The sequence below is a fragment of the Leptinotarsa decemlineata genome, unplaced genomic scaffold, assembly GCF_025532065.1.
Source record: "Leptinotarsa decemlineata unplaced genomic scaffold, Ldec_3_MD MMD2_tig00003308_RagTag_RagTag, whole genome shotgun sequence".
In the NCBI taxonomy this organism is placed as follows: Eukaryota; Metazoa; Arthropoda; class Insecta; order Coleoptera; family Chrysomelidae; genus Leptinotarsa; species Leptinotarsa decemlineata.
The window spans coordinates 387,523-414,914 of record NW_027412586.1 but is presented as its reverse complement, the minus strand read 5'-3'; the positions used below and the strand labels follow the sequence as shown (position 1 = coordinate 414,914).

General features: G+C 33.4%; 1 protein-coding gene across 1 annotated transcript in view; it reads right to left on the bottom strand.

Moving 5' to 3' along the window:
• The window catches only part of LOC111503711 (fibrillin-3), a 206,480-nt gene extending 179,372 nt beyond the window's left edge, over positions 1-27,108 (bottom strand). The window contains exons 1-2 of the mRNA XM_074177824.1: positions 26,869-27,108; positions 15,991-16,152 (exon numbers count right to left, since the gene is read on the bottom strand). Of these exons, the coding sequence (XP_074033925.1) occupies positions 15,991-16,118 (128 nt within the window). The 5' untranslated portion in view covers positions 16,119-16,152; positions 26,869-27,108. The remainder of the gene's footprint in view (positions 1-15,990; positions 16,153-26,868) is intronic.
• Between the last annotated feature and the right edge of the window lie 284 nt (positions 27,109-27,392).

Sequence of the window (27,392 nt, the reverse complement as noted above, 5' to 3'; positions counted from 1 at the left end):
GGCAGGATGTTTGCTGTTTCATCATTTCACAAACAGAGGCGATACACAGTGTCTTCCTACAGTCCGAGTCACTGCATACTGTGATTCAAATGACAGTGACCTGTAAGAAGGCCCGTTAGACATCGTAGTTCATCACTACTATAGTCCAAAAACTGTTTGGTATCAAGCTTCGAAGGGTGAATAAACGCCTTGGAGTGAGCGAATCCTGGAAGATTCTGCCAGAAGTTCATAAATCTTCTTTGCCATCCTTGCAATAAGACCAGCGCCATGTATGTGTTAGGTCCGAGACTTTTTAGCCCATGTAGTATTTCAGCAAGCCGATATGATTTTGAGTATCAAGAACATTGAGATTCCAATAATCGAAAAAACCAATTCAATAGATTGGCTTATTGTGTTGGATTGTATCAGCAAGAGTGTGGGGAGTGAATAGCTTCAAATAATTTGGCAGTTTTCATTAACTCAATATACACCGGATCATAAGACTTTTCTGTTTCTTGTGAATACCGTAGGAATGCCAGATATAGTAACAAGAATATGTAAACTTTAAATAGCAGAAATTTTTCATTTGTACAAATGTAATGTGACTTTAGATCTATCTAGGTTTTCATCAAGAGTGAATTTAATTAATTTGAAAGCTACGGAATTCATATTCAGGAAAATAATGTCAATCTGAACAACTTTCCTGAATAATATTTTCTGTATTTTAAAATTTGAGCTTAGTTTAATCTTGCATCGATTGATAATTTTTTATTCTACCTGTATGATGAAAAAATTTTATTCCAATTTAATGTGTGTTATAATATTTGAGATGATGCAAAACATTTTTTGGGTAGTGAAATTTTCTGGCAAACCGATTATAAAAAGATTTTTCATTTGTTGGGAACAATTTGAGACACACATAAATGCCAGACATAGTGACAACAAAAGGATAATGACCTGAACGAATGCATGATGAGCTCATGCGATGTTGTGTCAAATACCTTCGACAATGAATTCGGTCATAGAGAAGTTACATTATACTTTATATTAGTAGTTCTACTTACAGAAAGCGACCACTCTCTTTGACCCTCTGCGGTCATATATCCGTTCGATTACGGAGACATATGCAGAGTGTACTTGAGTTTATAAAATTGTAAAAGTTTATAATTTTGTTGATCTGTATTTCTCATGATTCGGCAAATCTGTTTCTATTCATAATTGGGTCAAACTGGCTTGTTGGTGATTAAATTCTGACAACTTCATATTTCTGTGAGCTAACAATTTATCAGAACACTGTACACCAAATGATATTAGAATTCAAAAAATTTTAAATAAAATATGTAGATTATTGAAACTAATGAAATATTCTTTATGTGTATCTGTTTTATTAATAACATGACTGGTTCACGTAATTCAACAGGTTGCATTTTCATGATCATGAATATGCACAAAACATTTCTGCACTTGGTACTCAATATTGCCAATTATCGTTCTATAAAAAATATATTTTAATCAAAATTCATTTTAAAATTTATTTTAAAATTGACAAACATCAATTATTACAATACAAATTATGTGATATCTTTTGTTGACGAAGAATCGGGAAAATTAAGAAATTTTTTATTTATCAATAGGAAGAACGAATAAATTTCACTTGAAAAATTTAAATCATTTTCTCAATAAGTATAACTATCATTGAATAACAATAAAAAACCATTTTTGAACGTATGTGCATAATAAATTAGGCTATTAGATGATATTATGGAAACCATTTCAACAAACACTTTCTGTATTTCTTGAATACTTTGACCACCTTGTTGACAACTTAATGATATGTTGAATACTGAAAAAACAGGTACCTCCTAATGATAGTCATTTCAGGAATTCAATGGTTTTAGAAACAGATATTTATCTTGTTTTATATTCAACTTGAACACGATATATGCAGTGCATTAAAGACTGAAACAACTAATGGGCAATTCATCGGAAACACGAATGCGTTTCACGTGTAAAGCCGGTATTAACTATGTCCATCATTAATAGTAGGTATATGAATATGTGTGAAGTTTAAAAGTCACGAACAAAATTATAATAACACTATGTTTATTCAATATACATAATACATGAATGATTGCAGGAATATCTTTATATAGAAACAATTGTGAACTTAAATATACCTTAGAAAAAATTTGTTTTAAAGTTTGAAAAGATAACTTTTCACTAACATTAATTTGGGAATATTCTGAACAGTTATGGTGAATTTATACACACTCGATTAGCAAGTAACAATTATCAATTATAAGTTGAACTCCTCACTTTCCAATGGACAGGTTTATGCAGAAAAATCAACAATTATCGAGTGAAAAGTGACGAGTAGAAGTTGGCCAACTTTTAACTTTTTTACTTTTTGATCGTACCAATTTTTTACTAGTAGTCATATAGGGCGCAAATGACCGCTGATTGGCCCATTTCTGAACATATACAGTAGAAAAGAGGAATGAATAACCTTTGTATACTGTGTTCTGTTCAGTTTCATCGTTTTTTAAATTATTTGCTTTCAGAATCGCTGAAATGGAAATGTATGATACTGTTTTAAAAATTCCCTATAGATAATAGATGAACAGTAGTTTTTAAACTACTTTTGAAAAACGTTTTTGATTGAAGTTTTTATTAATTCTTCATTATATTTTCTAAACAAAATCAAGGGCCCTACAGAACAAAAGTCGATATTACATATTTTTTTCCTATAAAAGCTTGAGTGCTTGCCTACTATTTATTTCATTGTGACTTTTTAATTGGGAATTCACAAATGCCATCGTTTTTGTAACTTACTCATTTCTTATTGATAATAAATGAAACTCATTACTTGCTAATCGAATGTGCATAAATTCACCTTTAGTGTTGACAAATCGATTGAATTATGGCAACATAATGTGTCGTAAAATTAATAACTTCTCAGTTTATTTTGCTATTGAAAAAATAATCACATAATTCTATACAAGGTCCATAGGATACTTTTCGATGCAGAGAAAATTTTGAAAATGTTCAGCACATTATTACAATACATAATGAGATTTTTATTATAAACGGAATTTCCCAACCGTTGGTAGATGGGAGCGAGGGGATACAAAATCTAAAAACGATCAAAAATTATTTTAAAATCTGTTGAATGTAAAGAAAATATTGAATTCGACAGAAATTTCCCCCAGACACAAAATAATAATAAATTCATTATGGACAAAAAATTACGTTTCTTCCGACAACAGAGTGAAGACTTAGCGTATATAAAAGAAAAGACAAGATTCTTTACTGAAATCAGAGAAGTAGGACTTATCTAGAAAATGAAAAGTAATCTATTATAATCATTATACGGTTGTTTGAAGGTAGTTGACATTGTTTCGCGGTGCATTTCATTGGTTAGAACTTCCATTATCTAATATGAATTGATTTGAAATCCCTGAAAGAATCTATAAAAATTAAAAAGATTAGCTGAAAAATGACAATTATATCAAGCAAAAAGACTGAAATTACAATTACATAAAATACAAGACTAGGGGTAATCGAAGTCACAGAGCAGTATCAACTAATCAGTTTCGACTTGAAAAGCCTCTACACCAACGTGTCGAAGAAGGACTTCAAATCATACAGATGAAACTATTCGAGGATGGGGACCTGAAAGATAGAACAAACTTACGGATACAAGTAAACATGGAATTAGTAGGATGTTGTGTACAAAACTGCTATTTTCAACTAAAGTACGAATTTTTTACGCAAGATGAGCAACTGCCAATAGGATCGCCACTCTCACTGGTTATAGTCAACATATATATGGAGCGGTTTGAACCTCTGGCCATTGAAGAAGCCCGCAAGAAGCTCCGAGTCTGGTTGAGATACATGGACGACACCTTCATAATATTGAACCACGGGCATGTAGAACTGGACACCTTCCTGAAGCACATCAACAACGTAAGTCCTTCCATCACTTTCACAATGGAGAAGCCATAACGAATTGCCATTCTTAGACGTATTGGTGAAGAGGACCGACACTGAATGGCAAACATCTGTATACCGAAAACCCACCATAAATCGACTAAGAGAGGAATCATCAAAACTCTATTAGACCGTGCTTTCGGACTTTGTAATACGAAGGAAGGTCTCAAGAAGGAACTAGACATCTTCAAAAATGATCTTCAAAGAAATGGCTACTCAAAAGCGATGATGGAATAGACTTTCGCTAAAAGACAGCAGGAGCCCCGAAAGGAAGAGAAGCCGCTACAACCAGTGCTTACACTTCCCTACATCAGAGGATTCCAGGAAAAGATACGAAGAATTGGATGCAAGTACAACATCAGAACCTGCTTCAGATCCGGAAATACTATCCGTAGCAGCCTCACGAAAACCAGGCCACCAAACGCGGACTGCGATTCCAGGAATTCCATTTACCGGATACCCAGGGAGTACGGAGAATCATACATCGATAAAACTAAGAGGCCATTGACAGTTCGCATTGCCGAGCACAAAAAACACACACAGCCAGGAGAAAACAGCAAATCAGGAATAGCAGAACATGTTTGGCCCCATATATGTTATCGAACAATGCATTTAGCCAAGCTAACGAAGAGATACGCAATATATGGATAGCTATAATCAAGCGAATCTCATAGGAATAAGTCCACGAATTTCACTGTGGATACCAACAATCGAAACGTTATGAAGTAACTTGGCTTGGAATCTTTCAATTTTTAATTTTCATTTCTTGTTAATGATTTTTAATTTTCATCTCGTGTTAGTAGTTCAATTTTTTTTTATTGTTGCTTGTGTATTTCATTTCAATGTAATTTCAGATTTTTTGCTTGATATAATTGTTATTTTTCAGCTAATCTTTTCAATGTTTTATAGATTTTTTCAGGGATTTCAAATCAATGTATATCATATTAGACAATGGAAGTCCGAACCAATGAAATGATAATTATTATAGTTTGAAAAATTTGAAGGGTTCTTTATTTTTCAACCTTTTTCCTTTGATCGATGAACAGACTGTAGCCGATTTTTAATTTTTCTTCCTTTCTTTCGCTCTTATCCACCACATATACTCGGGGCGACATACTTGAGATTAATACGAGGATAGTCTGAAAAGTTTACGACCTCAACAAAAATATAGCAGCACTCGTAAATAAAATCTAGTGAATTTCGTTGTTCATCTGTTACCCACCAAAGTTTCGGTCATTTTGGTCGCGCAGTTGTTATGTAACAGTTGTTTGAGTAAGTTGATGTAGGTATTTTTATAAAAATGAACAAAATCGAGTATCTAGAGAGTCATTAAATATTTGTTTTTGAAAGGCAATACGTCTACGCAAATCAAAGATGAGTTGGATTCTGTATATGGGGACTCTGCACCATCATTTACCACAGTGAAATTTTGGGTAGCTGACTTTAAAAGTGGCAAAAGCTTCGGAGACGATTTAAGTTCGGGACGTCCAAAACGGCAACTACCGACGAAAACATCGCCAAAGTTCATCAAATGATGCTAGACGATTGCTGAATTGAAGTGAGAGAGATAGCAGAGGTTATGATTATGTCAAAATAACGTGTTTGATACATATCAAATCAACATTTAGTATTCGAACTCTCTGTTGGCGCAGTTTAGGCGCCATATATATATATATATATATATATATATATATATATATATATATATATATATATATATATATATATATATATATATATATATATATATATATATGTATAGGGGGAACCAAAAAAAGCAAATCCTGTTTCACCAAGAGAACGCATCGTCTCACACCTCAGCGGTCACCATGGTGAAAATTTATGGATTACGGTTTAACCTGCTTGTTCCCTCATCTAAAAATTGCGCTCGGAGGACAGAGATATTCATCAAATGAAGAGGGAATCATCTTCATGAACAATTATTCTGCAGAGAAAAAGGCCAAGTACTATTCGGACGAGTTACAGAAATGGGGGCATCGCAGGGAGAAGTGTGAAGTTGAAAGGAGACTATGTTAAGAAATAAAAAAAAAATTGAAAAAAGTCTTGTATAAATTCAATCAAATAAGCGAATGAATGTCATTACGATATCATCAATGACATGAGTAGATCAAACTCAATCCGTGACATGAAGTCGTAATTATGTGTTTTTTCTTATGATGTTATCCCGATTTGGTACTGAAGAGCTGATATGGAAGTTTCTTACGGCGAAACATCACATGTCTACCAGTGAGGAATCCTGTGAATGATTTCTGATTCGACTCCATAACGAATGTTATGTTATATAAACTGAATAGAGAAAAGGGTTTTCTATATAATTCATTGTTCATATGAAAGTATTCGTTTGGAAAGTATTTTTCTTTCGTGTGATTTAATATTTATTTGAAAGTAGCTGTTTTGAGAGGGCTTTTTTCTTCCAGTTGGTGTCTTTGATCTACACATCTGTGTATAGAATCACTTTTTTGAAATTGATTGCTTTCTTCCTTGGAGAAGTAGATGGTGCAGGATGATTCCGTTTATGAACTGTAAAACCCTGTGGTGTCCTGCCTTATTTTGAGGTTGATTGTTTATACACATGTCTATCCCGGATTTCATTCAAATGCGATTGCAATTAAAATATATTTGTAATGTGTGTTGTTTTTTTGAAATTCGTGGCACAAATTTGAATATGCTTACGCTTATACCGCGTGAATATATGTATCTGTGCTGTTGCCAAGTCAATATAGTAGTAAAATACAACAAAACTGCTGTGCAACGCACAAATTTCTTAAGATTATTAATAAACCGATTGTGTATGACTGTGATAAGCCACAACAGAAATTTCAGAACGAGTAAAGTTCTGTCAAAGACAACGCACAACGCAAAGCATTATTAATGTGACTCCGTCTCAAGACATAAATAGTTATTTTATATTCTCTATAGCATTTCTGATGTCAGTAATGAGAACTCGAAAAAATTTGGAAATCAAGAAGCGACTCCATTTGAAACGAATAAAAATAAAATAACATTAAAGCCTGAGAGTTCAGCTTACAGTAATATTTATCAGAACTGGAAATCTCTCTAATGAATACTCGTCTCTAACCGAAAGATGGTGGATAAGGAGTGTTTCTTTATTATTAACACGCTTCATTGTAATATATTTTTACAACATCACAATCATCATTGCAAACCTTTGATATGTGTAACACATCATGATACAACGATATCATTCATCAGTAAGATGAAATCATGACACTTAAATGGGTCCATGCATTAGAAAATTAATTTGATATCCTTATAAGGGAGCGAGAATTGACAATCGTATGGGTGGTCTGGCAAAGGCTTATATGATGAATATAATTGACAAAAAGAAGATAAATCGCTGGAACTGACAGTTTGTACCTCTATGTATGCTATTTTTGAAAAGATATCCTATAAATACACCCAGCGTTATGAAGGGGTTAACCAAATGAAATGAATGAAAACATTGAGCTTTCATGAAAGAAATGCATTTTTAGTGAGATCATATTTAAAATTACCTATTGAAAACACTTTTCCCTACCAAAACAAAAATACTGTCTCTCGACGCACGATTTGCTAACCAAATTAGCAGCATTCATAATTATTTCCTAATATGTTAAGAAATTATTACTTATTTTTATCACTTTCAAAAACTGAACTGAAATTGATCTCTCTAAAAATAAAATTGTGAATATCATAATCAGGTGAATATGATTGACACTAAAATTTCCCACATTTCATCTCCCACGTTAGTGAGACCCAAAAAAAAGAACAGAATGCACTTAACCCGGATGTAGCACCTCACATTTTGCAAGTGTATGAGTTTTGCGCGCAACGTTTTTTGTGTATTTAAGGAGATGTTTTTCTAAGTTTCACCAATGAATATTCTAATGTGATATACTAATGTTTAGTATTTTGAAAGCGACGATCATTTAAACATAACTTAAAAAACATTTCTCTGATCATGTCAATACGAACGTAATTGTTTAGAACTATTTTGATCTATTTACTGACGTTTCAAGAAAACCATCATATGACCGATATTTTGCAAATACAATGCTTACCGGGTATACTATTTTTCAATATATAACCTCTTTATATTCAAACTATACTTTCATAATAAATGATAAAGAAACTCCATTCTGATAAAAATCAAATAGAGTGAATATCTATTAACAAACCTGGTGCCTACATGTGATATTTCATAAACGTCCAAGAGACAAGACCTTTAGTGAAAAACACCTGAATGTAACAAAAAAATTACATGACTCGTGTACCATATATTTTGAAATTTCTAAATGCTGATATACCTATTTAATTTTTCGGGCAAATAATTATTTCTAAATGTCGTTCACTTCTGTGGGATTATTGCATACGTTGTTAGAATGTCGAAACAGCGTAGGATGATAATCGGGCCTCTGAAGAATTCACTCAAACTATTCAAATTGCCATAGATAATATGTCTAATAGAAGAAATATGTTCTACTTTATTTATGGGGCTGTCCTTCATGATAGTTATCATGTAGTAAAAAGGCAGCCTTGAACGTGGGTGCTTCGCATGTCTATTTTTCCGCTGCTATGATAAATACACTACTTATCGTGGAAATGACAGAGTAATCACTGACTAATATATTCATCCTCGTTTGAGTAATGCGAATCAGTTTTACAAAATTAGATTGGACAGTGATGAATGAAGTACCAGTTCCAAAAATAGTGAAGTAGGAAAAGCAGAAAATGTTATTATTTCGTTTGTTAGCCACGATTCTGTAATATTATCATCCTAGTTCATGACTCTACATTCGATTGCCATGAATTTATAATAATGAAAAAATGAGAGTCAGAGAAATGTGTGAAAGAAATAAATTTGCTGTGTACGAAAGAAGAATTTTGCCATTAAAACACTTTTTTACTTTTAGTAATGAGCCCAAATTCACAATTTACTGAATAAAATACATCAAAATTAATCCTTAGTGCTGACGATTAATACATGAATGATTTTTGGTAATTTCATGAATGTTAAATTCTCGCATGAAAAACAACTTTTATATGCTAGTTTACCGCCAATTAGAATAGAATTCTTTTCAACAATTAATTCAGCTTAAATATATTTTGTGGTTCTCTACCAATTAACTTTTCTGATGAATAAGTAACATCACTTCAACTGTGAATTGCATTCTGACGATATAAATTTGTCTTACAGAATTTTTGAAAAATCGAATACTGTACAACAGATAACTTTATGAAGTCAATGAATGTGTGCTGATTAGAATACAGTAATAGTTACAGAGAAGGTACGACTTTATGTCACAAATCCAGCACAAATACCGGAAAGTGATGTTTTATTGATGATGTAGATATCCATAATCATGACATTCATATATTAGTCGACGATAAAAGAGTATTTCTTGACACATGATTTTTTTCAGGACACAACAAAACATCTACATTGATACGTCACACGTTATATCTCAACAACAATTGGAATTCAATTACTTATTAGGTTACATTCCTCAAAGGTATTTTTATATGTCCGAAATATAAAACTGAAGACGGTACTATTATGATTCTAGATTAGCCTAACTAGCTTTCCAAAAGTATTAAGCATTTGGCGCTTTGTACAAGTTCAGATACTATCGTATCGAGTGATCCACTGATTGTTTGTATATCGCATATGAACTTTTCATTCTTCAAAACGAGTTTCTACAGGTCTTGTGGTTTAGCCTTTCTACTTTTGATCGACGTCTTCATAACTTCAAGAAGCAATCATTCTTGATTGAAATCGCCTCATTTTGACTTTCGATATCGAATCTTTCAATATCTATTTCAAATTATTCCTAGACGAAAAACTACATGTCCAAGGTATTAATAGATTTGATTCTTCATTCTTTCAAAACACTTTTCCTACACCAAAGAACAAAATTATTGTCTCTTGACGAGCATTTAGCTAACCAAGTCAGTAGCATTTTCAGGAGATGAGAGTAGAAGATTAGTCTTTTCATCGTGGTATAGTCACCTTCTGGTGATGCTAACTTGGTTAGCAAAACGCGGGTCAGGAGACACTAATTTTAGATCAGAGGCTCCAAATTATACTTGTTCAACATGTGGAACTGAATATCTAGTTTGTGAATATTTTAGTCCTAACAGCTATTTTTGAACAACATGAAAACAGTTTTGGGTATCAATATCACAACCCATTCTGAAATTTTTAGAGCAGATTACAAAAAGAAATAAACGTTTGAACAAATATCCTAGATACTTTTCAAGGACTCGAATATGCTGTCACCATTCGTGATGTCGAAAGAAAAAGAAATCAAAAATACCTCACAAATTTGATAACTGCTCTTCGAACGAATAAAATATCCTATATGTTTAAATATGTTTTATTCAATATAATAGTATTTCATCATAAATGTAGTTGAGAGTAACGATAAACTTTAAAATCCACTGAATGAATCAAATAAATGAATCTAATTAAATCATTTTTCTCACACAGCAAAACTAGAGCACTATCATCTCCTATGATGCAAACTTTTTAACGAAACGCTCAAGAACCTAGTATTTGTTGTGTCATTATACTGCTTCCCTTAACATGAATTCAATTTGATAGGACTATCTACTACTAAAATTTCCCATACACGCCGGTTCCAGGCCGGGCATGATTTTGTGGTGTCTCCAAATCACCTCAAGTGGCGTCTAAAGAATGATAAGGGTGTGCTATATGAAGTATTTTGATCAAATTGAACGATCGAGATATTTGAACATTTTGTAAGAACATATTGATTTCAATATGGGAATGATCAGAATAGTACTTATCTATTTATTTTTTTATTTTCATAGAATTATTTTCCAGCAGCTTCACTGCTTTAACCTTTCTCGATTTCATATCATTTCTAAAAACATGTGGATTCGCTTTCCATGATTTTTCAAATCACTAGTGTGAAACGTGAATTTATAGCAGAAAGTGGTCATATCTGTTAGTCCTGGTCAATGATTACACTTTGCATGTGGTTGTGGACCTTCGGCAGTACCTACATATACATGATTTGAACGTAGTGGATATAAAATTACTATTTATCTATGCGCATTGTCCTATTTTATTAAAATAGTTAGTTTGAACTTGATGTAGTGGAATAAGTATCGAAAGCCTAAGAGTATATACAAGAATATGTATAATTCTACCCCAATTACCTCATTGATGTATAGATACCTAGTACTCCGCCTAACAGATCAACTCTAATTGTAATCAGAAGGAATATTTGATTTTTATTCAAACTTGTTATCAATTAGTAGGCCAACTTTGTTCATAATTCTGAAGGTTCACCTCTGGAGATTCTGAAAATTATTAATGCATAAATGATTGGATAACTAACTACGTGACATGAATGAACAGTTATAATTACATGAATTTCATTTCTGACAATACTAAGTGAACCTCTAAGTTCGCAGGGTTATCAAAAAACTTATATAATGTTTATATATTGGTCGAAAACGTTGAGGCATTTCGATAAGTTGACCCAATTTTTAGTTTGCATTAATACACAATATCAATAAACCGCAATCCATTGAGTAACAACACAACATTAGCATAAGTGATAGTAAAATGCTGATTGATATTAGAATTGTTTCAACGATGAGACTCAGCTATCAGAGAAAACAAAACATCTGAGAGACTATTTATTATAATCGTTGACAAAACGTTTTTCTTCATGACTTCATAATTGATTTGGGATGACTACCTTCCGGGAATGCAAAGCAGACACAATATATGAAGTGAAATAAAACGTTCCTATGAATATTCATAGTTGAATGAGGAAATCATTTGATACTCTACAAAGGATTGTAATTTTATAAACAATGAATTCACATCTTATTTTAGAAATCTTGATTAGTATTCAAGTCATATTTCCATTTTCCACTGTTATTACCCGGATACAATCGTTGTTCGTTAGAAAGTGTTTTTCACTCTTTGTTGTTCCCACTTCAAAATAAACTTTGATGTAGTGATGAAATTATATAGGATAAGGGATTATTGGAGTCTTTGAACTTTTTGAAAAAAATGCGGATATAAATGTTTTTACGTTGTTTCACTCTATTAAAATTTTTTCAAGGACAAAACAAAAGCACTACAGTAACATTTTTAAGGCCCACTCAGAGCGGTTCCTGTGCGAAAGTAGCTACTCACATTGGTTTTGAATCGCTGGAGATTATATCCAAGTGCCAAGTCACTTGAACACTTCCCATGAAAGTATTTATAAAAGAGAAATAAATCTCCAACCTTTCTTCGATGCTCCAGACTATCAGAGTTGCAGTGATGTTCGCGTCTCCAATCAATCGAAATAATTAATTCTGATGTCAATAAAAACTTGTTGAATTTCATTTTATCAAAAATCGTTCTACTGCTACGAAATTTTATTTTAGTTAAAAAAAATTCTTAGAATTCATTGCATTGAGGACGATGAAAATTTGTACCGAATGAAAAAGTATTTTTAAGAAGAGAAAATACTATGCTTTCAAAACGACTAATTTCATAGGCATCTGATTCACTGAAACCTTGTTGAGCTTTCTTCACCATATGGTTAGTTGTCATAGGATCTATATCTGTTTAAATCTGTTTTTCCGTTAATCAGCTGTCGCCCCCATACGAACGACAACTCTCAGAAGTTGAGAAACTTGTGTGAGCTAAGGACTAACGAGGTCTTACCTTTTAACGTGTGATTCTCAACACGGTTGTAGAATCATCCCAGCTTCAACCAGATAAATTCTCTCGAGAAAAATATCTGGTCGAGGAATCGAACCCACGGTCTTCCGATCGTGAGTCGGGCGCACTACCACTGCGGTCAATTTCTAAATAATTATAGTTTCTAGGACTTGGACTGAGATGATGTCAGATTAAATAACAAAATTCCAGCTTGAAAATATCATTCACGTGTACGATGTGGATACTAGTCAGAATTAAAATGAATATTGTGGCGATCGAATAATCCACATTTGGTTAATTAAACCTCATCACTCCATATGGACTTGAAATTCAGTAAAGAAAGTTTCTTTTTCTCAAACTCTCGATGTCGCATTTGGATAAGCAGCAGAATATCCAGGAGGCTTCGATTCATTATTTTTTGGAAGAGGGCCAAATCGAACACTATTTTTCAACCACATTTTCATTTTATTATGATTTAGTTTAGTTTCCTGTATAACTTTCGAACAACTCGCATGTACGATCGAAAAACCGATCACACCATGATCAAATTTAAAAAATCATCGTTCGTATATATCCTGTATCAGATATTTGATATTCACTAAATTCACTACTATAAATGACAATATAAACACATTAATATGTAATTTTGTTTCTATAGCATTCATTTATTCGAAGGCATTCAAGTAACACTTAATTATGAAATTTTCAGTTCTCAAAATCACGACACGTGTTTCACTATAAAAGAGCTTTTCCAGGAGTGTTCATACTGATTAAATTCTACCTAATTGGTACTTTATATGATCTTCTATCCACTTGATGTTTGATAATTTTTCCTGATTAGGAAAAACAATTTTACTTGAGTATAGGTAGATATAAACTGAATATTGTAATGAACTGATTGCCAATTTCCACAGATTCAATTCTATTCGACCATTCACTAAATTTTCAGAGTTCTCAAATTTAATAATTTCCAAGCATTTCAAAAGATTCAGTTTAGAACCTTTCCCTTCCAAATGAAACACTACATAGTCGTGAGAGCTCTTTTGCCAAAAGATGGTTTTCAACTGTGGGAATTGGTCTTCACATTGGAGAAACTACTAGTGGGTTTGTTGTTTTATTCTTCGGGAAAAGATTTTCCTCGTTTGATCGAATTGAAGTTTTGAGCAAGAACCACAAGTCAACCTATATATCGAAGTTTGTCTTTATTGTTTTCAATAAATTTGCTTTATACATCATTTGTTCCGTAAGCTAAGTTTTTCTTTTCTGCTTCACAGCAGAGTGGTAGTTCAACCAGAAATATGACGTATTGCCTTTAGAGGAGACAGGTTTGATACTCTTTGTTTTGGAATGATTGGAAATCAATGGATGTAAGGATTCTGAGAAGTTATTGAATGACCAAATATAACTGTATTCTCCCCCTCGATTAAATCTGTTTATTGTAGATATGTTTATGTAATGAGTTCATGAAATTTCAATTTATAATTGGTTAATTGGTTTATACCTGAACTCAGGTGAAATTATTATTCATTGAGTAGGTAGAAGGTAATGTGATTCATATTGTTACATACAGCACTAAAAATGAAGAATTTAGTCAGTTTGAACATATCTGATGAAACTGTGTTGGAAGGAAGGAAGTTGTGTTGTTGTGTAGTTTGTGAACTATTCTTTGAAAATCTCACGATATAGTGTGGCAATAAAAAGGCAAACAAAAATACTATAATTTTCATGTTTTAGCATACGTTGTGACTTATCTTCAAGAGAAAGCAACGAATTCAAATATCATTTGATGAAAATGGACAAGTTTGGTTTATCGAAATTTACTTCAGTCTAAATTTAGTCGTTTTCAGGTATAAAAAGATTTAATGAAGTTCATTCAGAAACTCTAATATACAGGATTTTATATTGAAAAAAACACGAACAAATTATGACAAATATTAAATTTCTCTCAATTCCTTCAAAATCTTGTCTGAAGTAGAAAAATTTGGTTTAATTATCAGGCTAAAACTTTAACCTTCATGAAGACGCCATCTATAAAATCGATAGAATGGTCAAAGCTCATTTCCAAGTCAAAAAAGGGTCTCTGCGGTCTCTGTTTCAAAGTTGAACTTCGACATCTAAATCTGAATGAGAACCCGCTTATTGTATTCATCTGCAGCTTTCACTGTAAGAAAACTAGATAAACCCTGAACTTCGAATCAAAACATTCATAATTGAACTCCTGACAGCAGTGTTTTGATCTGCCAAAGTGATACCAGGTTTAACCATGAATGCGCTGTTCAACTAGAACTAGACAGTTCTTAAAGCACAAGCTTGAGTATTAAGTGAGCATTTTCCCGCACGAAGATGCTATCTGTGGGATTATATAACAGAAAACTCAAACCTTGCTTATTCAAGATAAACTAAGGGTCATAAGCGAAGGTTTTTTCATTCACAGACAATTGAGACTAACAATACATTCGCGGTCAAGCCACAATATGACTAACTACGGCAGCGAAACAGAGTTTTTAAGTTAATTTATCTAAAGAATAATTTTTAAGAGAATTAGTTAGATATACCTAATTGTAGCATTGTTGTTTCTGGCTGTTTCGGTTACTTTCAACTGTATCAAGTATCTTTCTCAACAATTTCAGAGTACGGAGGTAATCAGCTCTTGCGTTTTATTACTCAACCGGTGATAAGAACTGGTCAAGGATTTTTTGTTTCTTGTATTATATAGACAATATAGGGAATTTGATTGAATATTATTTTCATTTGTTTTGACTTACATCACATTTTGCGAAATGAAAATTCAAGTTTTTGAGCAGAGCTCTGAAAAATCTCTATAAATAGAGTGATTTAAACATTTTTTGTATTTTAAATATTTGCGTAATACTATGATACAATATTTTCACTACATCCTAAGTGGAATATCGTGTTAACATCTTAGATCTAACAAAGATGATTTCAGTGAACTCACCCATTTCTGCTTGAGATGTAAATTTACATAAATGTTACGGACATTTTTTTTCATTTGAAGTAATATTGCACGATTCAAAAATATTTTTTTTTAATTCTTCATGGAAACATATCATCGATATAAAAAGTCAATACACAAATACACCTAAGTGTGAGATAAAAATATAACAATCATTATTTCATTTCTCTAGACAAAAAATATTGAATAAATAAGGTTTGCAAATCTCGTTCGCAGCTAAGCTCAGATACAAAATCAGTCGCTTTTGTGACTGTAAAGAAGATAATTTCAAAAAACTTATTGACAGAAGATGAATTCCTATCTAGAAATCCGATACAAAAAGTGCACTTACCCTCCTGGTGGTAATGATTCGGAGCCTAAGTCATTAGATCTTTGTTGCAGACGGTGGTTTCTATGCCGACTTCCTTCTACATATGTTGCCAAAAACCAAAGTGCCAAAAAACACCCTCTCCACCTCATCGCAGATTTCAGTGATCAGCAGGTTGAATACGATCTGGAAATAATATTTATCGGAATGTAATATACGATTTTAACTTAATAACAACCAAATTGTCATTTTTTGTGATGATAGTTTGAAAAAAAATCGCCTGTGGATGAGATTTTTGGTAACGTTGTTACTGGGAAAATCTAAAAAATATATCGCACCAATTATTATTGTATTTACTTAATATTATTATTCGTTCCGATATATGTATTTCGTATTTTATTATATATTTCTTAATATTTTTAAATTTTTTAACCACACACAGGTTTGTAACCTCAGTGGGATTTTGAATTTATTCTCAAATCACTCAAAATTGTATTAATTGTTATTCTTACATTCTAAGTCTAAAAATAAATAGTATGTATGGTTTCCATTTCATATTTGAGAATAAAATGATTTGATTTGATTTGAATTAGCCAGATACTATCTAAAGACATGTATCGGTATCTAAATAACCAGCAGAAAGTGCTATACAAGACACCCGTCAAGATTCAGAATCAAACCTTAGATTTTGTAAATTTTCCGAATCAATCAAAATTACTAAAATTCTGACCACCGATTGCATGTTGCCTGTGACTGTTATGAGGTGATTGATTTTTGTATCAACATCTCTGCGTGAAGCAATCGCGCAGTAGAAGGCACAGTTAACTGTTTTCCGTTTCCTTGAAACTATCTCCTCTAATCAATGAAAAAAAAATCCTAGTACTTCTACATTTCACAATAACCGCTATATGTGTGCATTTTGTCTGCAATCCATTATAAAGAAAATGAAAATTTTCTATTGTTCATGAAGATTTGAACATACTCCGAACTCCGTCCGGTGTAATTTCCTGAGATATCGTCTTTATTTTATTTTCTGGTTGTGCCCTGGTTTTGGTGGTTGTTCCGGTTGGTCCCTGTCCCCGAACCCACAACACCTTCGATGGTGCGTAGGCGCCACAATCTCCATACCGTGAGATAAGAGATCCTTGGGTGCAAAATTCATGTGCATGTGTCAAGGATGACAGCCTTCTCCATTTTTTCTACCAAGATTTCTGCTACATAGTGCCAAGCCTGCATGACCTTGTGAATCGAGAGTAGGAAACTTATCATTCCACCAAAGACTCCAAAAATCAGAACAACTATTTTGATACAGTGGCCTGAAACGCGTCCGCGGAATTGTAAATTTCAACATTTTATAGGTTTTTATACCTCTTTTCGGGAGGTATCCCCTTCACCTACAGCTGAAAACTCCTCGGCAAATACCATCATACTTATCAAATTGTCTCATTCGCCCGAGTAAGAAATGAATAGATTCAATAAATTCGGTATTTTCAATCTCCAAAACGGATTCAATACCCCCGGAACGTAAAGTAAAACCGGTGTCCCGTCAATATCGTTGGAGTGCCGTAGGTGGTGATATAATAAGTACTCTTAAGGCCGTCTAATGTCGTTGGATATAGGCTGAGACCACGTATGATGGGCATGCCGGTAGTAAATGCAAGTGCTTCGTGGTAAGTTTTTCACCTTCTCTTTGAAGAGTTACAACTCAATTTTGGAAAAAATATGGAGAATATTGCCGGCGGAAGATTTCGAAAAATGTTTTGTTTTTGCTCATCGTCAAATGATGAGCTTGACACGATTCTGAAGTCGTTTCGTGACGCTCATCCGAAGTTATTGCTTCTACAAAGATTTTTAAAAAGTCATATTTCAATTTTTTTTTGTACAAAAAACGATCTACGGTCTCCTAACCAGTCACTGTTCAGTAGCTTCTAGCATTCTGATTCTATCAAGACCTGGAACGCTCACTTGGAAAACCCAGACTGTCCCCATGGCGATTTGGGGTAAAACTTGGGGTTTAGGTTTGGATTTATGTGATGATTTTCAGACCAATGATCATTTATGGTGCAATTCCCTGGTGGCCGAAGGCTTTACAGAAAACGGCCTAGGCGAAGCTCTCTGGCTTACACAGACAGGCTTATCTGGCCATCAGTGGTGCGATCAGTACCACACCGTCAGCGGCCATGGAAATCCTTCTAGATCTTCCTCCTCTCCATATTTTTCTGGAGTGCTTCATTGACTTATGCACATTGCTGATTGCACAAATCAATTTAATGCAGAGTGCAACAGACTGTTGGTTGTGACACTGGAAATCACGGCATTCTGGAAATGACCTCTGATTTCATGCCTCCAACTGTCAACTTCGAACTGCCTTATAAAGTACTGTTCCCAAGTAAAGAGGACTGGACCCAGGACAGAGATGTCTACCTGCCTAGGAACCTATGCGACCTAGCGGAAATTTACGCTATTGAATTGTGTGCAGAGAGATTGGAAGAATCCAACCTCACACATAAGTCAATAAAACTATTTCCGGACAGTCAAGCGGCGTTGGTCTGGATTCCTGGCCATACTGGCCTGGAAGGTAAAGAGGATGCTGACTCTCTTGGTAAGGGGGGTGCTGCAAGTAGCTTCATCGGACCAGATGAAGCTTTAGGCTTTTCCACACAAAGATTGAACACCAGGATGTCAATATGGACTTCTGGCAGAATCTTCCAGGATAGGCTCACTCCAAGGCGTTTATTCACCCTCCGAAGCTTGATACCAAACAGTTGTTGGACTACAGTAAGGATGAACTATGATGTCTAACAGGCCTTCTTACAGGTCACAGGTGCCTGCCTCGCTGAGGACCAAATCAGGTTTTCAGAGTTCGGCAGAGCCAAATTTTCTCATTTCAAGTATTTAAAACCCGAATTTTCAGTGCCATAACTTCGTTGCATGATGTTAAAAATTAGTTCACCATAAAGCCGATTGTGGAACAATGAAAATTAGAGAACGTCAAGAGTTGCGAAAATGTATTTGACAAATATCACGCACTTTATCGGTTCTAAATGAGAAATGTAGAATAGCTTCTACAACCCAATTAAAATGGAAGCAACCTACTTATGAAACATACATTTTTCAACAGATTGGAATTATTCATCTCATCAAGTAGACATTTGAAAAGTCTACTAGAATTCTTTTCATTTCATGAATGAGTTTTACTTTTCGTGCCCAAATTTCATTTTTCAAATCCAAAAATCGAAAAAAAATATACCTAAATGGTTTTTCAAAAAATCCGTCTACACCACTGGTTTCAAGTAGTTTTAGAATTGTTTGTGTAAAAATTAAATTCAATTGCGTGGTCATTAAAAACGTTGTTACGGAATACAATTTGAAAAGTTTGCCCTTCAATTATACTGCCAATTATCAAAATTCTGACCGTTTTCAGTAGTGCCCAGAGTTCCAAGAACAAGGCTAATATTTTAATGATGATGAAAATACTTTCAGTTGTAATATCACTAATGAACAAAATGGTTGAGGCTTTCGCGGCCAAGGTTTTCAGTGTCACTATTTTCCAGGTTTGAAGGCTGTGGATTTTTGAAATTTCTTCCTGATGTTTCGCTGGCGCTAGTGGCTAGTTTTGTCAGAAGTTTATATATCCTGAGTTAATGTCTTCGAGTTCATATCTCAGAGCCAACATCTCCTAGGATGATATCTCGGATATATTAACCCAGGACGTCAGAAAAAAATCCAAAAATCTACGGCCTTCAAACCCAAAAAATAGTGACACCATAATCAAGTTTGATATTTTTTATCATTAACGTACTCACACTCTTTTGATGTACAAGTGCTAATTACTTTCTTTACAGTTAGTTAAAAAAATCGATTTGAGCAAAAAATGGACATTTCAAGAGAAGGTTTTCGTTAAATTATTTTTCACAATTTTCGATGTGACTTATCTCAAAAAGAATAAGTCGATGAACTCTGTTCTTTATATGGCAATCAGAAAGCACCATCAAAAACCACAGTATATCGCTGGTATAGTGAATTCGATCGTGGTCGTAGTTCGGCCTTTATGGATAAATTTCGTGAAGGCCGTCCAAAATTGGTTTTTGTGCCATAAAACATCGATGCAGCGCGAGAACTGATAATGCAAGATCGCCATGTGACATTCGTGACAAATGACGAATCATAGACATATGCGTATGAGCTGAAAAAAAAAAACAGAAATCGACAATGTTGGTATTCGGGAATAAGTAATTAATAAGGAATTAATAAACTGCGTGGTAAACGATTTATGAGCGCCTAAGAAGCAGTTGAGGGGTTTAAAAACCATGTTTTGGAGGTATCCCAAGAGAAATGAAAAAACTGCTTTGACAAATGGTTTGAACGAATGCAAAAGTGTATTGATTATTAAGGGAAATATTCTTAAAACAGTAAAGCGATTTTCATAAAAAAAATTTGTTATTATATTAGTGTGAAGTTATCCACAAATTTTCATCCACAACTTCTGATGTAGAGACAACCTATGGTTGCGCAGTATTACCAATTCTCTGAGAGTTCTACTTGCATACGAATTTGAATGTAAGAAATATTGCTAAATAATTTCAACATATGAGTTCATAAATTCTTACTAGAGTAAAAAATTAATTTCATCAAAAGTCCGTAAAAATTAAAATGATTTGATAATAGTATGATTGGTGGATCCTACATCCACAATTGTCTCAAACTGTTTTTTTTCTTTCGAAATCTAATGCAAAATAATCAATATATACTCATTTGATAAAACAAAAATAAGTTCAAAAATACAAATTTGTACAAAACGCTTTTTGACGATCGTGAATTCATGAAAATTTTTCCCACAGGAAACTTGTAGTGCTTGTTCACGAGCCCCGCCTTAAATTATAATTCATTATCAATACTTATACGATGTTGAAACTAAAATTTGTGGGAAGCGAATTTTAATCGAAAATAATGAAAAATAATCCATCGTGAATTATTAAATATTTTTCCTCAGTAATCTTAGAGTGCTTGTTTACGAGACTCGGCTTAAGTTATAATTCATTATCATAAACGATGAATATTACTGGAGTTTTTTCCCAACACCAAATCGTTATTTTTAACACCTCGATCGATCACCAAGTGATCATCCTTAAAGAGGAAGATTAAACTAGAAACTAACGCGAAGCTAACGCTATTTATGCTATATAGACATCCCATACAGGTAAACCATCCAGGTGTACAGCTGGATGAGGATGATCACTTGGTGATCGAAACATGTGTGGAGGTGTTAAAAATAACGATTTGGTGTTGGGAAAAAACTCCAGTGATATTCATTATCACACCGAAGGTTCCAAACAGTGCATCATAAGATCATAAACGATATCATAGTAAATGCTGATCAAACAAATATTTTTCACTTGCAATATAGCAAAGTAACTATTTGCAATTTCATGCAAATGTGATTGACATTGCTATTCCATACCATATTATTGTCCACAAAAACACCTAGAAATATGGTGGATTTCGCGAAAGGGACTTCAAGATCATTTACCGAGATTCTACTATCCTCAGTGCATACAAACTGTTTTAGCAGAATTTACCATCAGAGAATTTATCCCACACACGTGGTGAATTCCTTTGCCAGTATGTTGATTTTTGCAATGAGCTCTCCATGTTTCTGCTTCAGTTGCCAAAGTGGTATCATCACCTAATAGAATCAGGTGTTTAGTGCTGACGTATTTGGGAATATCATATAGGTTTCACCAATCATGCTATCATGAGGCATTTCAATTTGTATGGACTTTTGATGAAATTATTTGTTTTTACTCTTGTAAGAATTGATGAACTCATGTGTTGAAATTATTTAGCAATATTTCATATATTGAGATTCTTATGCAAATATAAATCTTAGAGACTTGGCAACACTGCGCAATAATATAGTTCTATCCCACCGTAGGTTGTTTCTTCATCAGAAGTAGTGGATGAAAATTCGCGGATAACTTCACACCAATTGTTATTATTCGTTATTCTCGAAATATAAATAGTACCTCTCGTATCCGTCAGAAGTCGACGCGATGTTGCCACCCGGGAACTTTCATAGAAAATGCTGTTGAAATATCGTGATAAGCGGGGCAATCGTAGATACTGTTCAAAAAGCTTTCATCGAAAATGACGCTCAATCCCCCTTTGGGATATGGCAAACTATTTTAATGCATATTATTCTTGTTCTCAGAGATCAAAAAATAAATTCCTATCTCACTCCTAAACAATCCCAATATTTCAACCGACCAGCTTATTTTAACCTAATATATTATAGAAGTGATCTCATTTTCACTGATTGAAAGAGGATACTCTGAGACATAAGCGACCGATATGAAAAAATTTCAAGTATGCAGTTGCAATTGAAAGCAATACTAATAAGTATATCAATTACAGATACTTGACTCGCGATGCTGTTCTACTGCTGGCTACAATTTGTTAACCCCATTATTTATCCAATTAGAAACACTTAACAGTATTTATTATCAGTTTCATTAAGCAACGATTATATAATTTAAGTGCTGAAGACCATAATCTGAAAGAGTTCCATGTGACTCACGGTAAAACACTTTTGAATTAAACCAGGAACTAGAAAGAATTCTAATAATGTAAAGTTGATGAGAACAACTTCGTTGATGAGTTTCATATTCTAATTCAGAAATTTTTATTGTTTTCAATTATCATACAAACAACTTTGATGCCTGAAATATAGGGGGAGTGATTTCTGCAATAAACAAATTTGAATACATCAAGGAACACAATGGTTAGATTGGGAGCTTTACAAATAGTATTACAACTATTGAGTCTTCTCATATGCTCGTTGATATAACGTTAGTATTTGTATCGATGGAAAAATATTTGTGAAATTTTAGATTTCCTGTTGAATGAAATTATTATATAAAATATATAAATACGATTCAGTTCAAGAAAAATGATGTTATTGTGGCTTCTGAATTATAACAGTGATTTAATCATCGAACATAACCTTTAATACTGAACAAATTTTATAAAATACATTTTCTTGTATTTTTCGAATGAAAATTATTTTATTCTTTGGATATTTCTTTCTCTTCTATATATACTTTCACGAGAAGTGTTCAAGTGACTTGGCACATTTGATTACACAAAGAAATACAGAAATACGCAAAAGACTGTGGCTGCTCATCGTTTTCAGGTTTTTTTTACCCGCCCTATATGCTGTTTGACTTGAAGCCATTATAAGATAAGTGCATTTGATACGGTTATCAAAGATGCACTAATTTTTTTCAGTATTCAAACCTCCACTGTATAACAAGTAAAAAATCTCAGTTGTTGCAGACTTAGACTGAGTATGCGAAACCATGTATAAAAGAGGTGATTCTACTCCAACAATTTTTTCCTTATGTCAGAAACCATAAAATTGTGGCTTAGTTTGTCAAAAAATTCGACTGTTTTCACTTCCCTGGCCTTTCATTGAACCGAAAGCTTTTTCATTGCTAATATTGGATCCATCAATTTTACGACGGGACGTTAAATTTATTTTTTTCGTTTTAGCAAATCTGAGAGATGGTTACGATCTTATCTTGACTTTTGATCTTATCTTTCAAGGAATCGAAAGTCAAATTTACAAATTATTTATTATTTTTTCAATCGGTGTGGAAACAATCCTTTTTTCCTTCACTCACCTAATGAATCTCTAATTACGTAGTAGATCACTCTATTTATATACCCTGAAATAATATACAGTTGTTGCACTACAATTCTACGGGAAGCCATCACGGCCGACTCAATATTCCTTTCCCTGATTTTCAGATAACTGAAAGAAGTTATTTACAGACCAAAAGGTAAATATAGCTTGGGGATCTATTTCGTCAAAGCATTTCACACATTATGTGAATAGTGAACTTGGGAGAAAAATGATTTTACAAAATGTAATAAGTGGAGATTTATTGGAACTGTTCTCATGAAAACTAGTGAGAAATATTGTTTCACGTTTCTGAGAAGCTGCCTTTGTTCTCCCAGGTGATTTGTCATATTGCCTTATTGTTATTTAATTCAACGTCTAAAAAGTCAATAGGCGCAACCAACCGATATTATTATGTTCAGGATTATGACACCCAATGTAGCCTTCAACGATCTCATTAATTTTTAAACAACTGAATATCTTCAAGCGGAAACACTATTGATAAACTCATCTGCAAAATACCCGGGAAATGATAACACCATATACTCATTTCTCACTTTGAATATAAAGTTGATTCAACTCCTGAGTGAAATTCATTCAAAACTAAATGAATGAATATTATATCACATTTTTTTTACCGAGACATCAAACTACCGAGACCAGAGAATGAAAAAAATTATATTGCCCTAAGAAAACACTTAATTATTGATTGTCTCAAAATTATTTTCTGTATATCATTTGGGCTTCATAAACTTGAGCTGAGGAGGGAGTGGAGAGTTAGGGACTAAGATGTTTACTGTTATTCTATTTCATATAACAATGAGAACTTTGGGAGTTGAATGACGCGAATGATACGGAAAAATCTAATGCTATTCGATGGCAAACTAGCTCTTCCTCCAAAACTGTTGGAGTTGTGTCAGTGGTGTACAATAAAATAAAATGTTGTGGATGATACAAAAAATTCAGGAAAGAGTTAGACTGAAAAATAAGAGTACATATTACATTCCCGTCTTCAAATGAAGGTTTTGAATCACAATACTTTCCCCCACACCAGAACTGAGATAGTTTTTAACTTCTCTCTATTCATTTCTCACATAATTAATCGATACTTTTATTTTTAGTCATAGTCAATGAGTTCATAAGTATCAATTTTGAAAGCACCCAAAAATCGTCTAGGTTTTGAAAAATAAAAAATAATCCACGTTTTTGACAAAGTTGAGCAGACATATTTTCTGCTATTTTAGAGCTCAGGTGTGAATAACAATATTTTTTTTGTTTGTACGAAGTTCAAAAAAAGCAGAAAATTTATTGGCGAAACTTTAGCGAAGACATAGGTTACTTTTTAATTGTCCAACTCTTGGTATATTTCCTAAGACATACAATTGCTGGGTACAATCACAAGTGAAATTTCAAGCAATGTTGTTTGTTCTTTTCTGATCTATAAAAAATCTGATGAGGTCCTAAGGACTCTAAAACGAGTTTTAAAAGCTCGTTTGCCCTGACCAACGTACTTTCGTCGCTGTCTTCACAACCTATTTCATGAATACTAGACCTATAGAAGATATTGAGGACAACTACAGCTGTATGGGCATCAGTATGCATATATATTTTGGGGCGTCAGGAAAATATACTGCATATATTTGAACAAATCATCATTGAAAAACAACATAAATCAACGACATATAGGTCTATCAACAGGGACTTCAGAACTTCGACAATTGATAACGGCCAACTACGTCTGTCAAATCAGTTGTCATTTATTCATTATTCATTGGTCATTAACCAAATCACCATGGACGAATATATACCATTCAATAACACGTGCAAATAATAAAATTGTTTTATCAAAACGAGTGTAATGTTCTGCAACTATACACTGTTTCTCATCACTCAGATAGTTTTATCAAATGAAATGAAAGACTATTGAAGGTCTTACATGTGACCATGGACATTATCCAAATATTTTGAATGAAATGAAAGATTTGATTCATGGTTACATCTTATTGATTAAAAATACCAAAAAATTTCAAATTGTTTGTGTATCTTTTTTTGCCCGATTAATGACATGCATTTCGTAAAGTTACCATTTGATGTTGATGGATTTGAATGTTTTCATTGTGATATAAATAGATATTTATGCGATGATTATAGTAGTATCAACCTTTCAATAATTTTTATGAGTTTAAACGATAAGGGAGCTGACGTTATAATCATTTTGTTTTTCGCAAACCCATCATTATCGATAATAGTTTCTGTGTTAGATATATTCAGAAACGTTCAATACAAATCATTTTATTCACATTTGAAATGATATTAATTAGCTAGTGACCCGCTCCAGCTTCGCAAGTGTGCAATTTGGAGTTCTAGTTTTATCGTGAATTATAGTGGAGTCTATGGCTTCAGAATGAAAAAAAAATGTTTTTTCAGTTGTCACTGTCAAAGTTTCACCAATAATGCAGTTTTCACAGAATTCTTTTATTGCAAAAGCTTTTACTCGCAACTTCACTGGCTTGTATGCCATGGCGATATCCGAATAAATCTTTACTCTAATTTCTGAATAATGTGGCTTTCTGATGGTATTTTTCTCACTAATAGCATTTTTGTACTCGTCATGATTTATAAATCAATAATTCAAAGAAAAATGTATTTATCTGTTTAAAAAAATCTGTTAAAAATTTGTTTTTCCGATAATCAGCTGTCGCCCCCATACGAACGACAACTCTCAGAAGTTGAGAAACTTGTGCGAGCTAAGGACTTACGAGGTCTCACCTTTTAACGTGTGATTCCTATCATTATATTACAGTATATCATCGGACTTGCTTATGAAACTTCAGTTAGAAGAAAATCTATATGATGATCAGTATATTAGAACAAAAAGCGGTTATTTTGGCTAACTATAAGAGAATTATAGACTCGCGGATTTTCTGTGTATGATAATGTGTATTAACTAATATGTACTTCTTTTGTATCATCGATAGTTTTGGTAGCGCACACAGAATAATGAGTTTCATAGACAAATTTTGATACCCTGAGTAACAGTATTTCAATTTCCGTGGAGACATCTAACTGTTTGAAAAAAAACATCCCATGTCACTATTGATAATGTGGCGTTTCACAGGTGAAAGAGTTGTATTCATTACAACCAAACGTAAATAAATTCAAATCATTTCTCTGTATAACATTAGTTAGGACTATAACTTCAATTAGTTCATATAACTTACAGAATATTTCTTCGAAAACAAGAATGCCCGCTCTTTTGCAGTTCGCGACTATCTACCACCGTTTCGCACTATTGCCACATATCTTCGGTCAAGGGGACAGCTCGTCTCACGCGTGGGTGCAATCGAACGCGTGACAATACACAAACTTCGCGGTTCGGATTCAGACCTCAGAAAGAAGAACACGATGCTACCATCAGCGAAGCCAAGATGCGACTGTACACGCAGGATATGGACCAGCAGCTAAGTGTAGACGACTTGCTCTAATCTTCGTATGTGGATCTATACATGCGCATGTTTATTAATTTACTAATTAGAATGCTGGATGAGAAGCTTTTGTTGAAGAACATTTTCTAAGCTGGGACATGACATAAGACTTAGCGCCTAATACGAATAACGAGCCAATTACCAAATTTGTTTCATTCAAAAAGAAGGATTCAGAACCCACATTACAATCAAAAATTTCATTATAATTTGAGGCCAGTACATACCAAAGAAAAATTCGTTTTAATCTCCATTCTATCTTC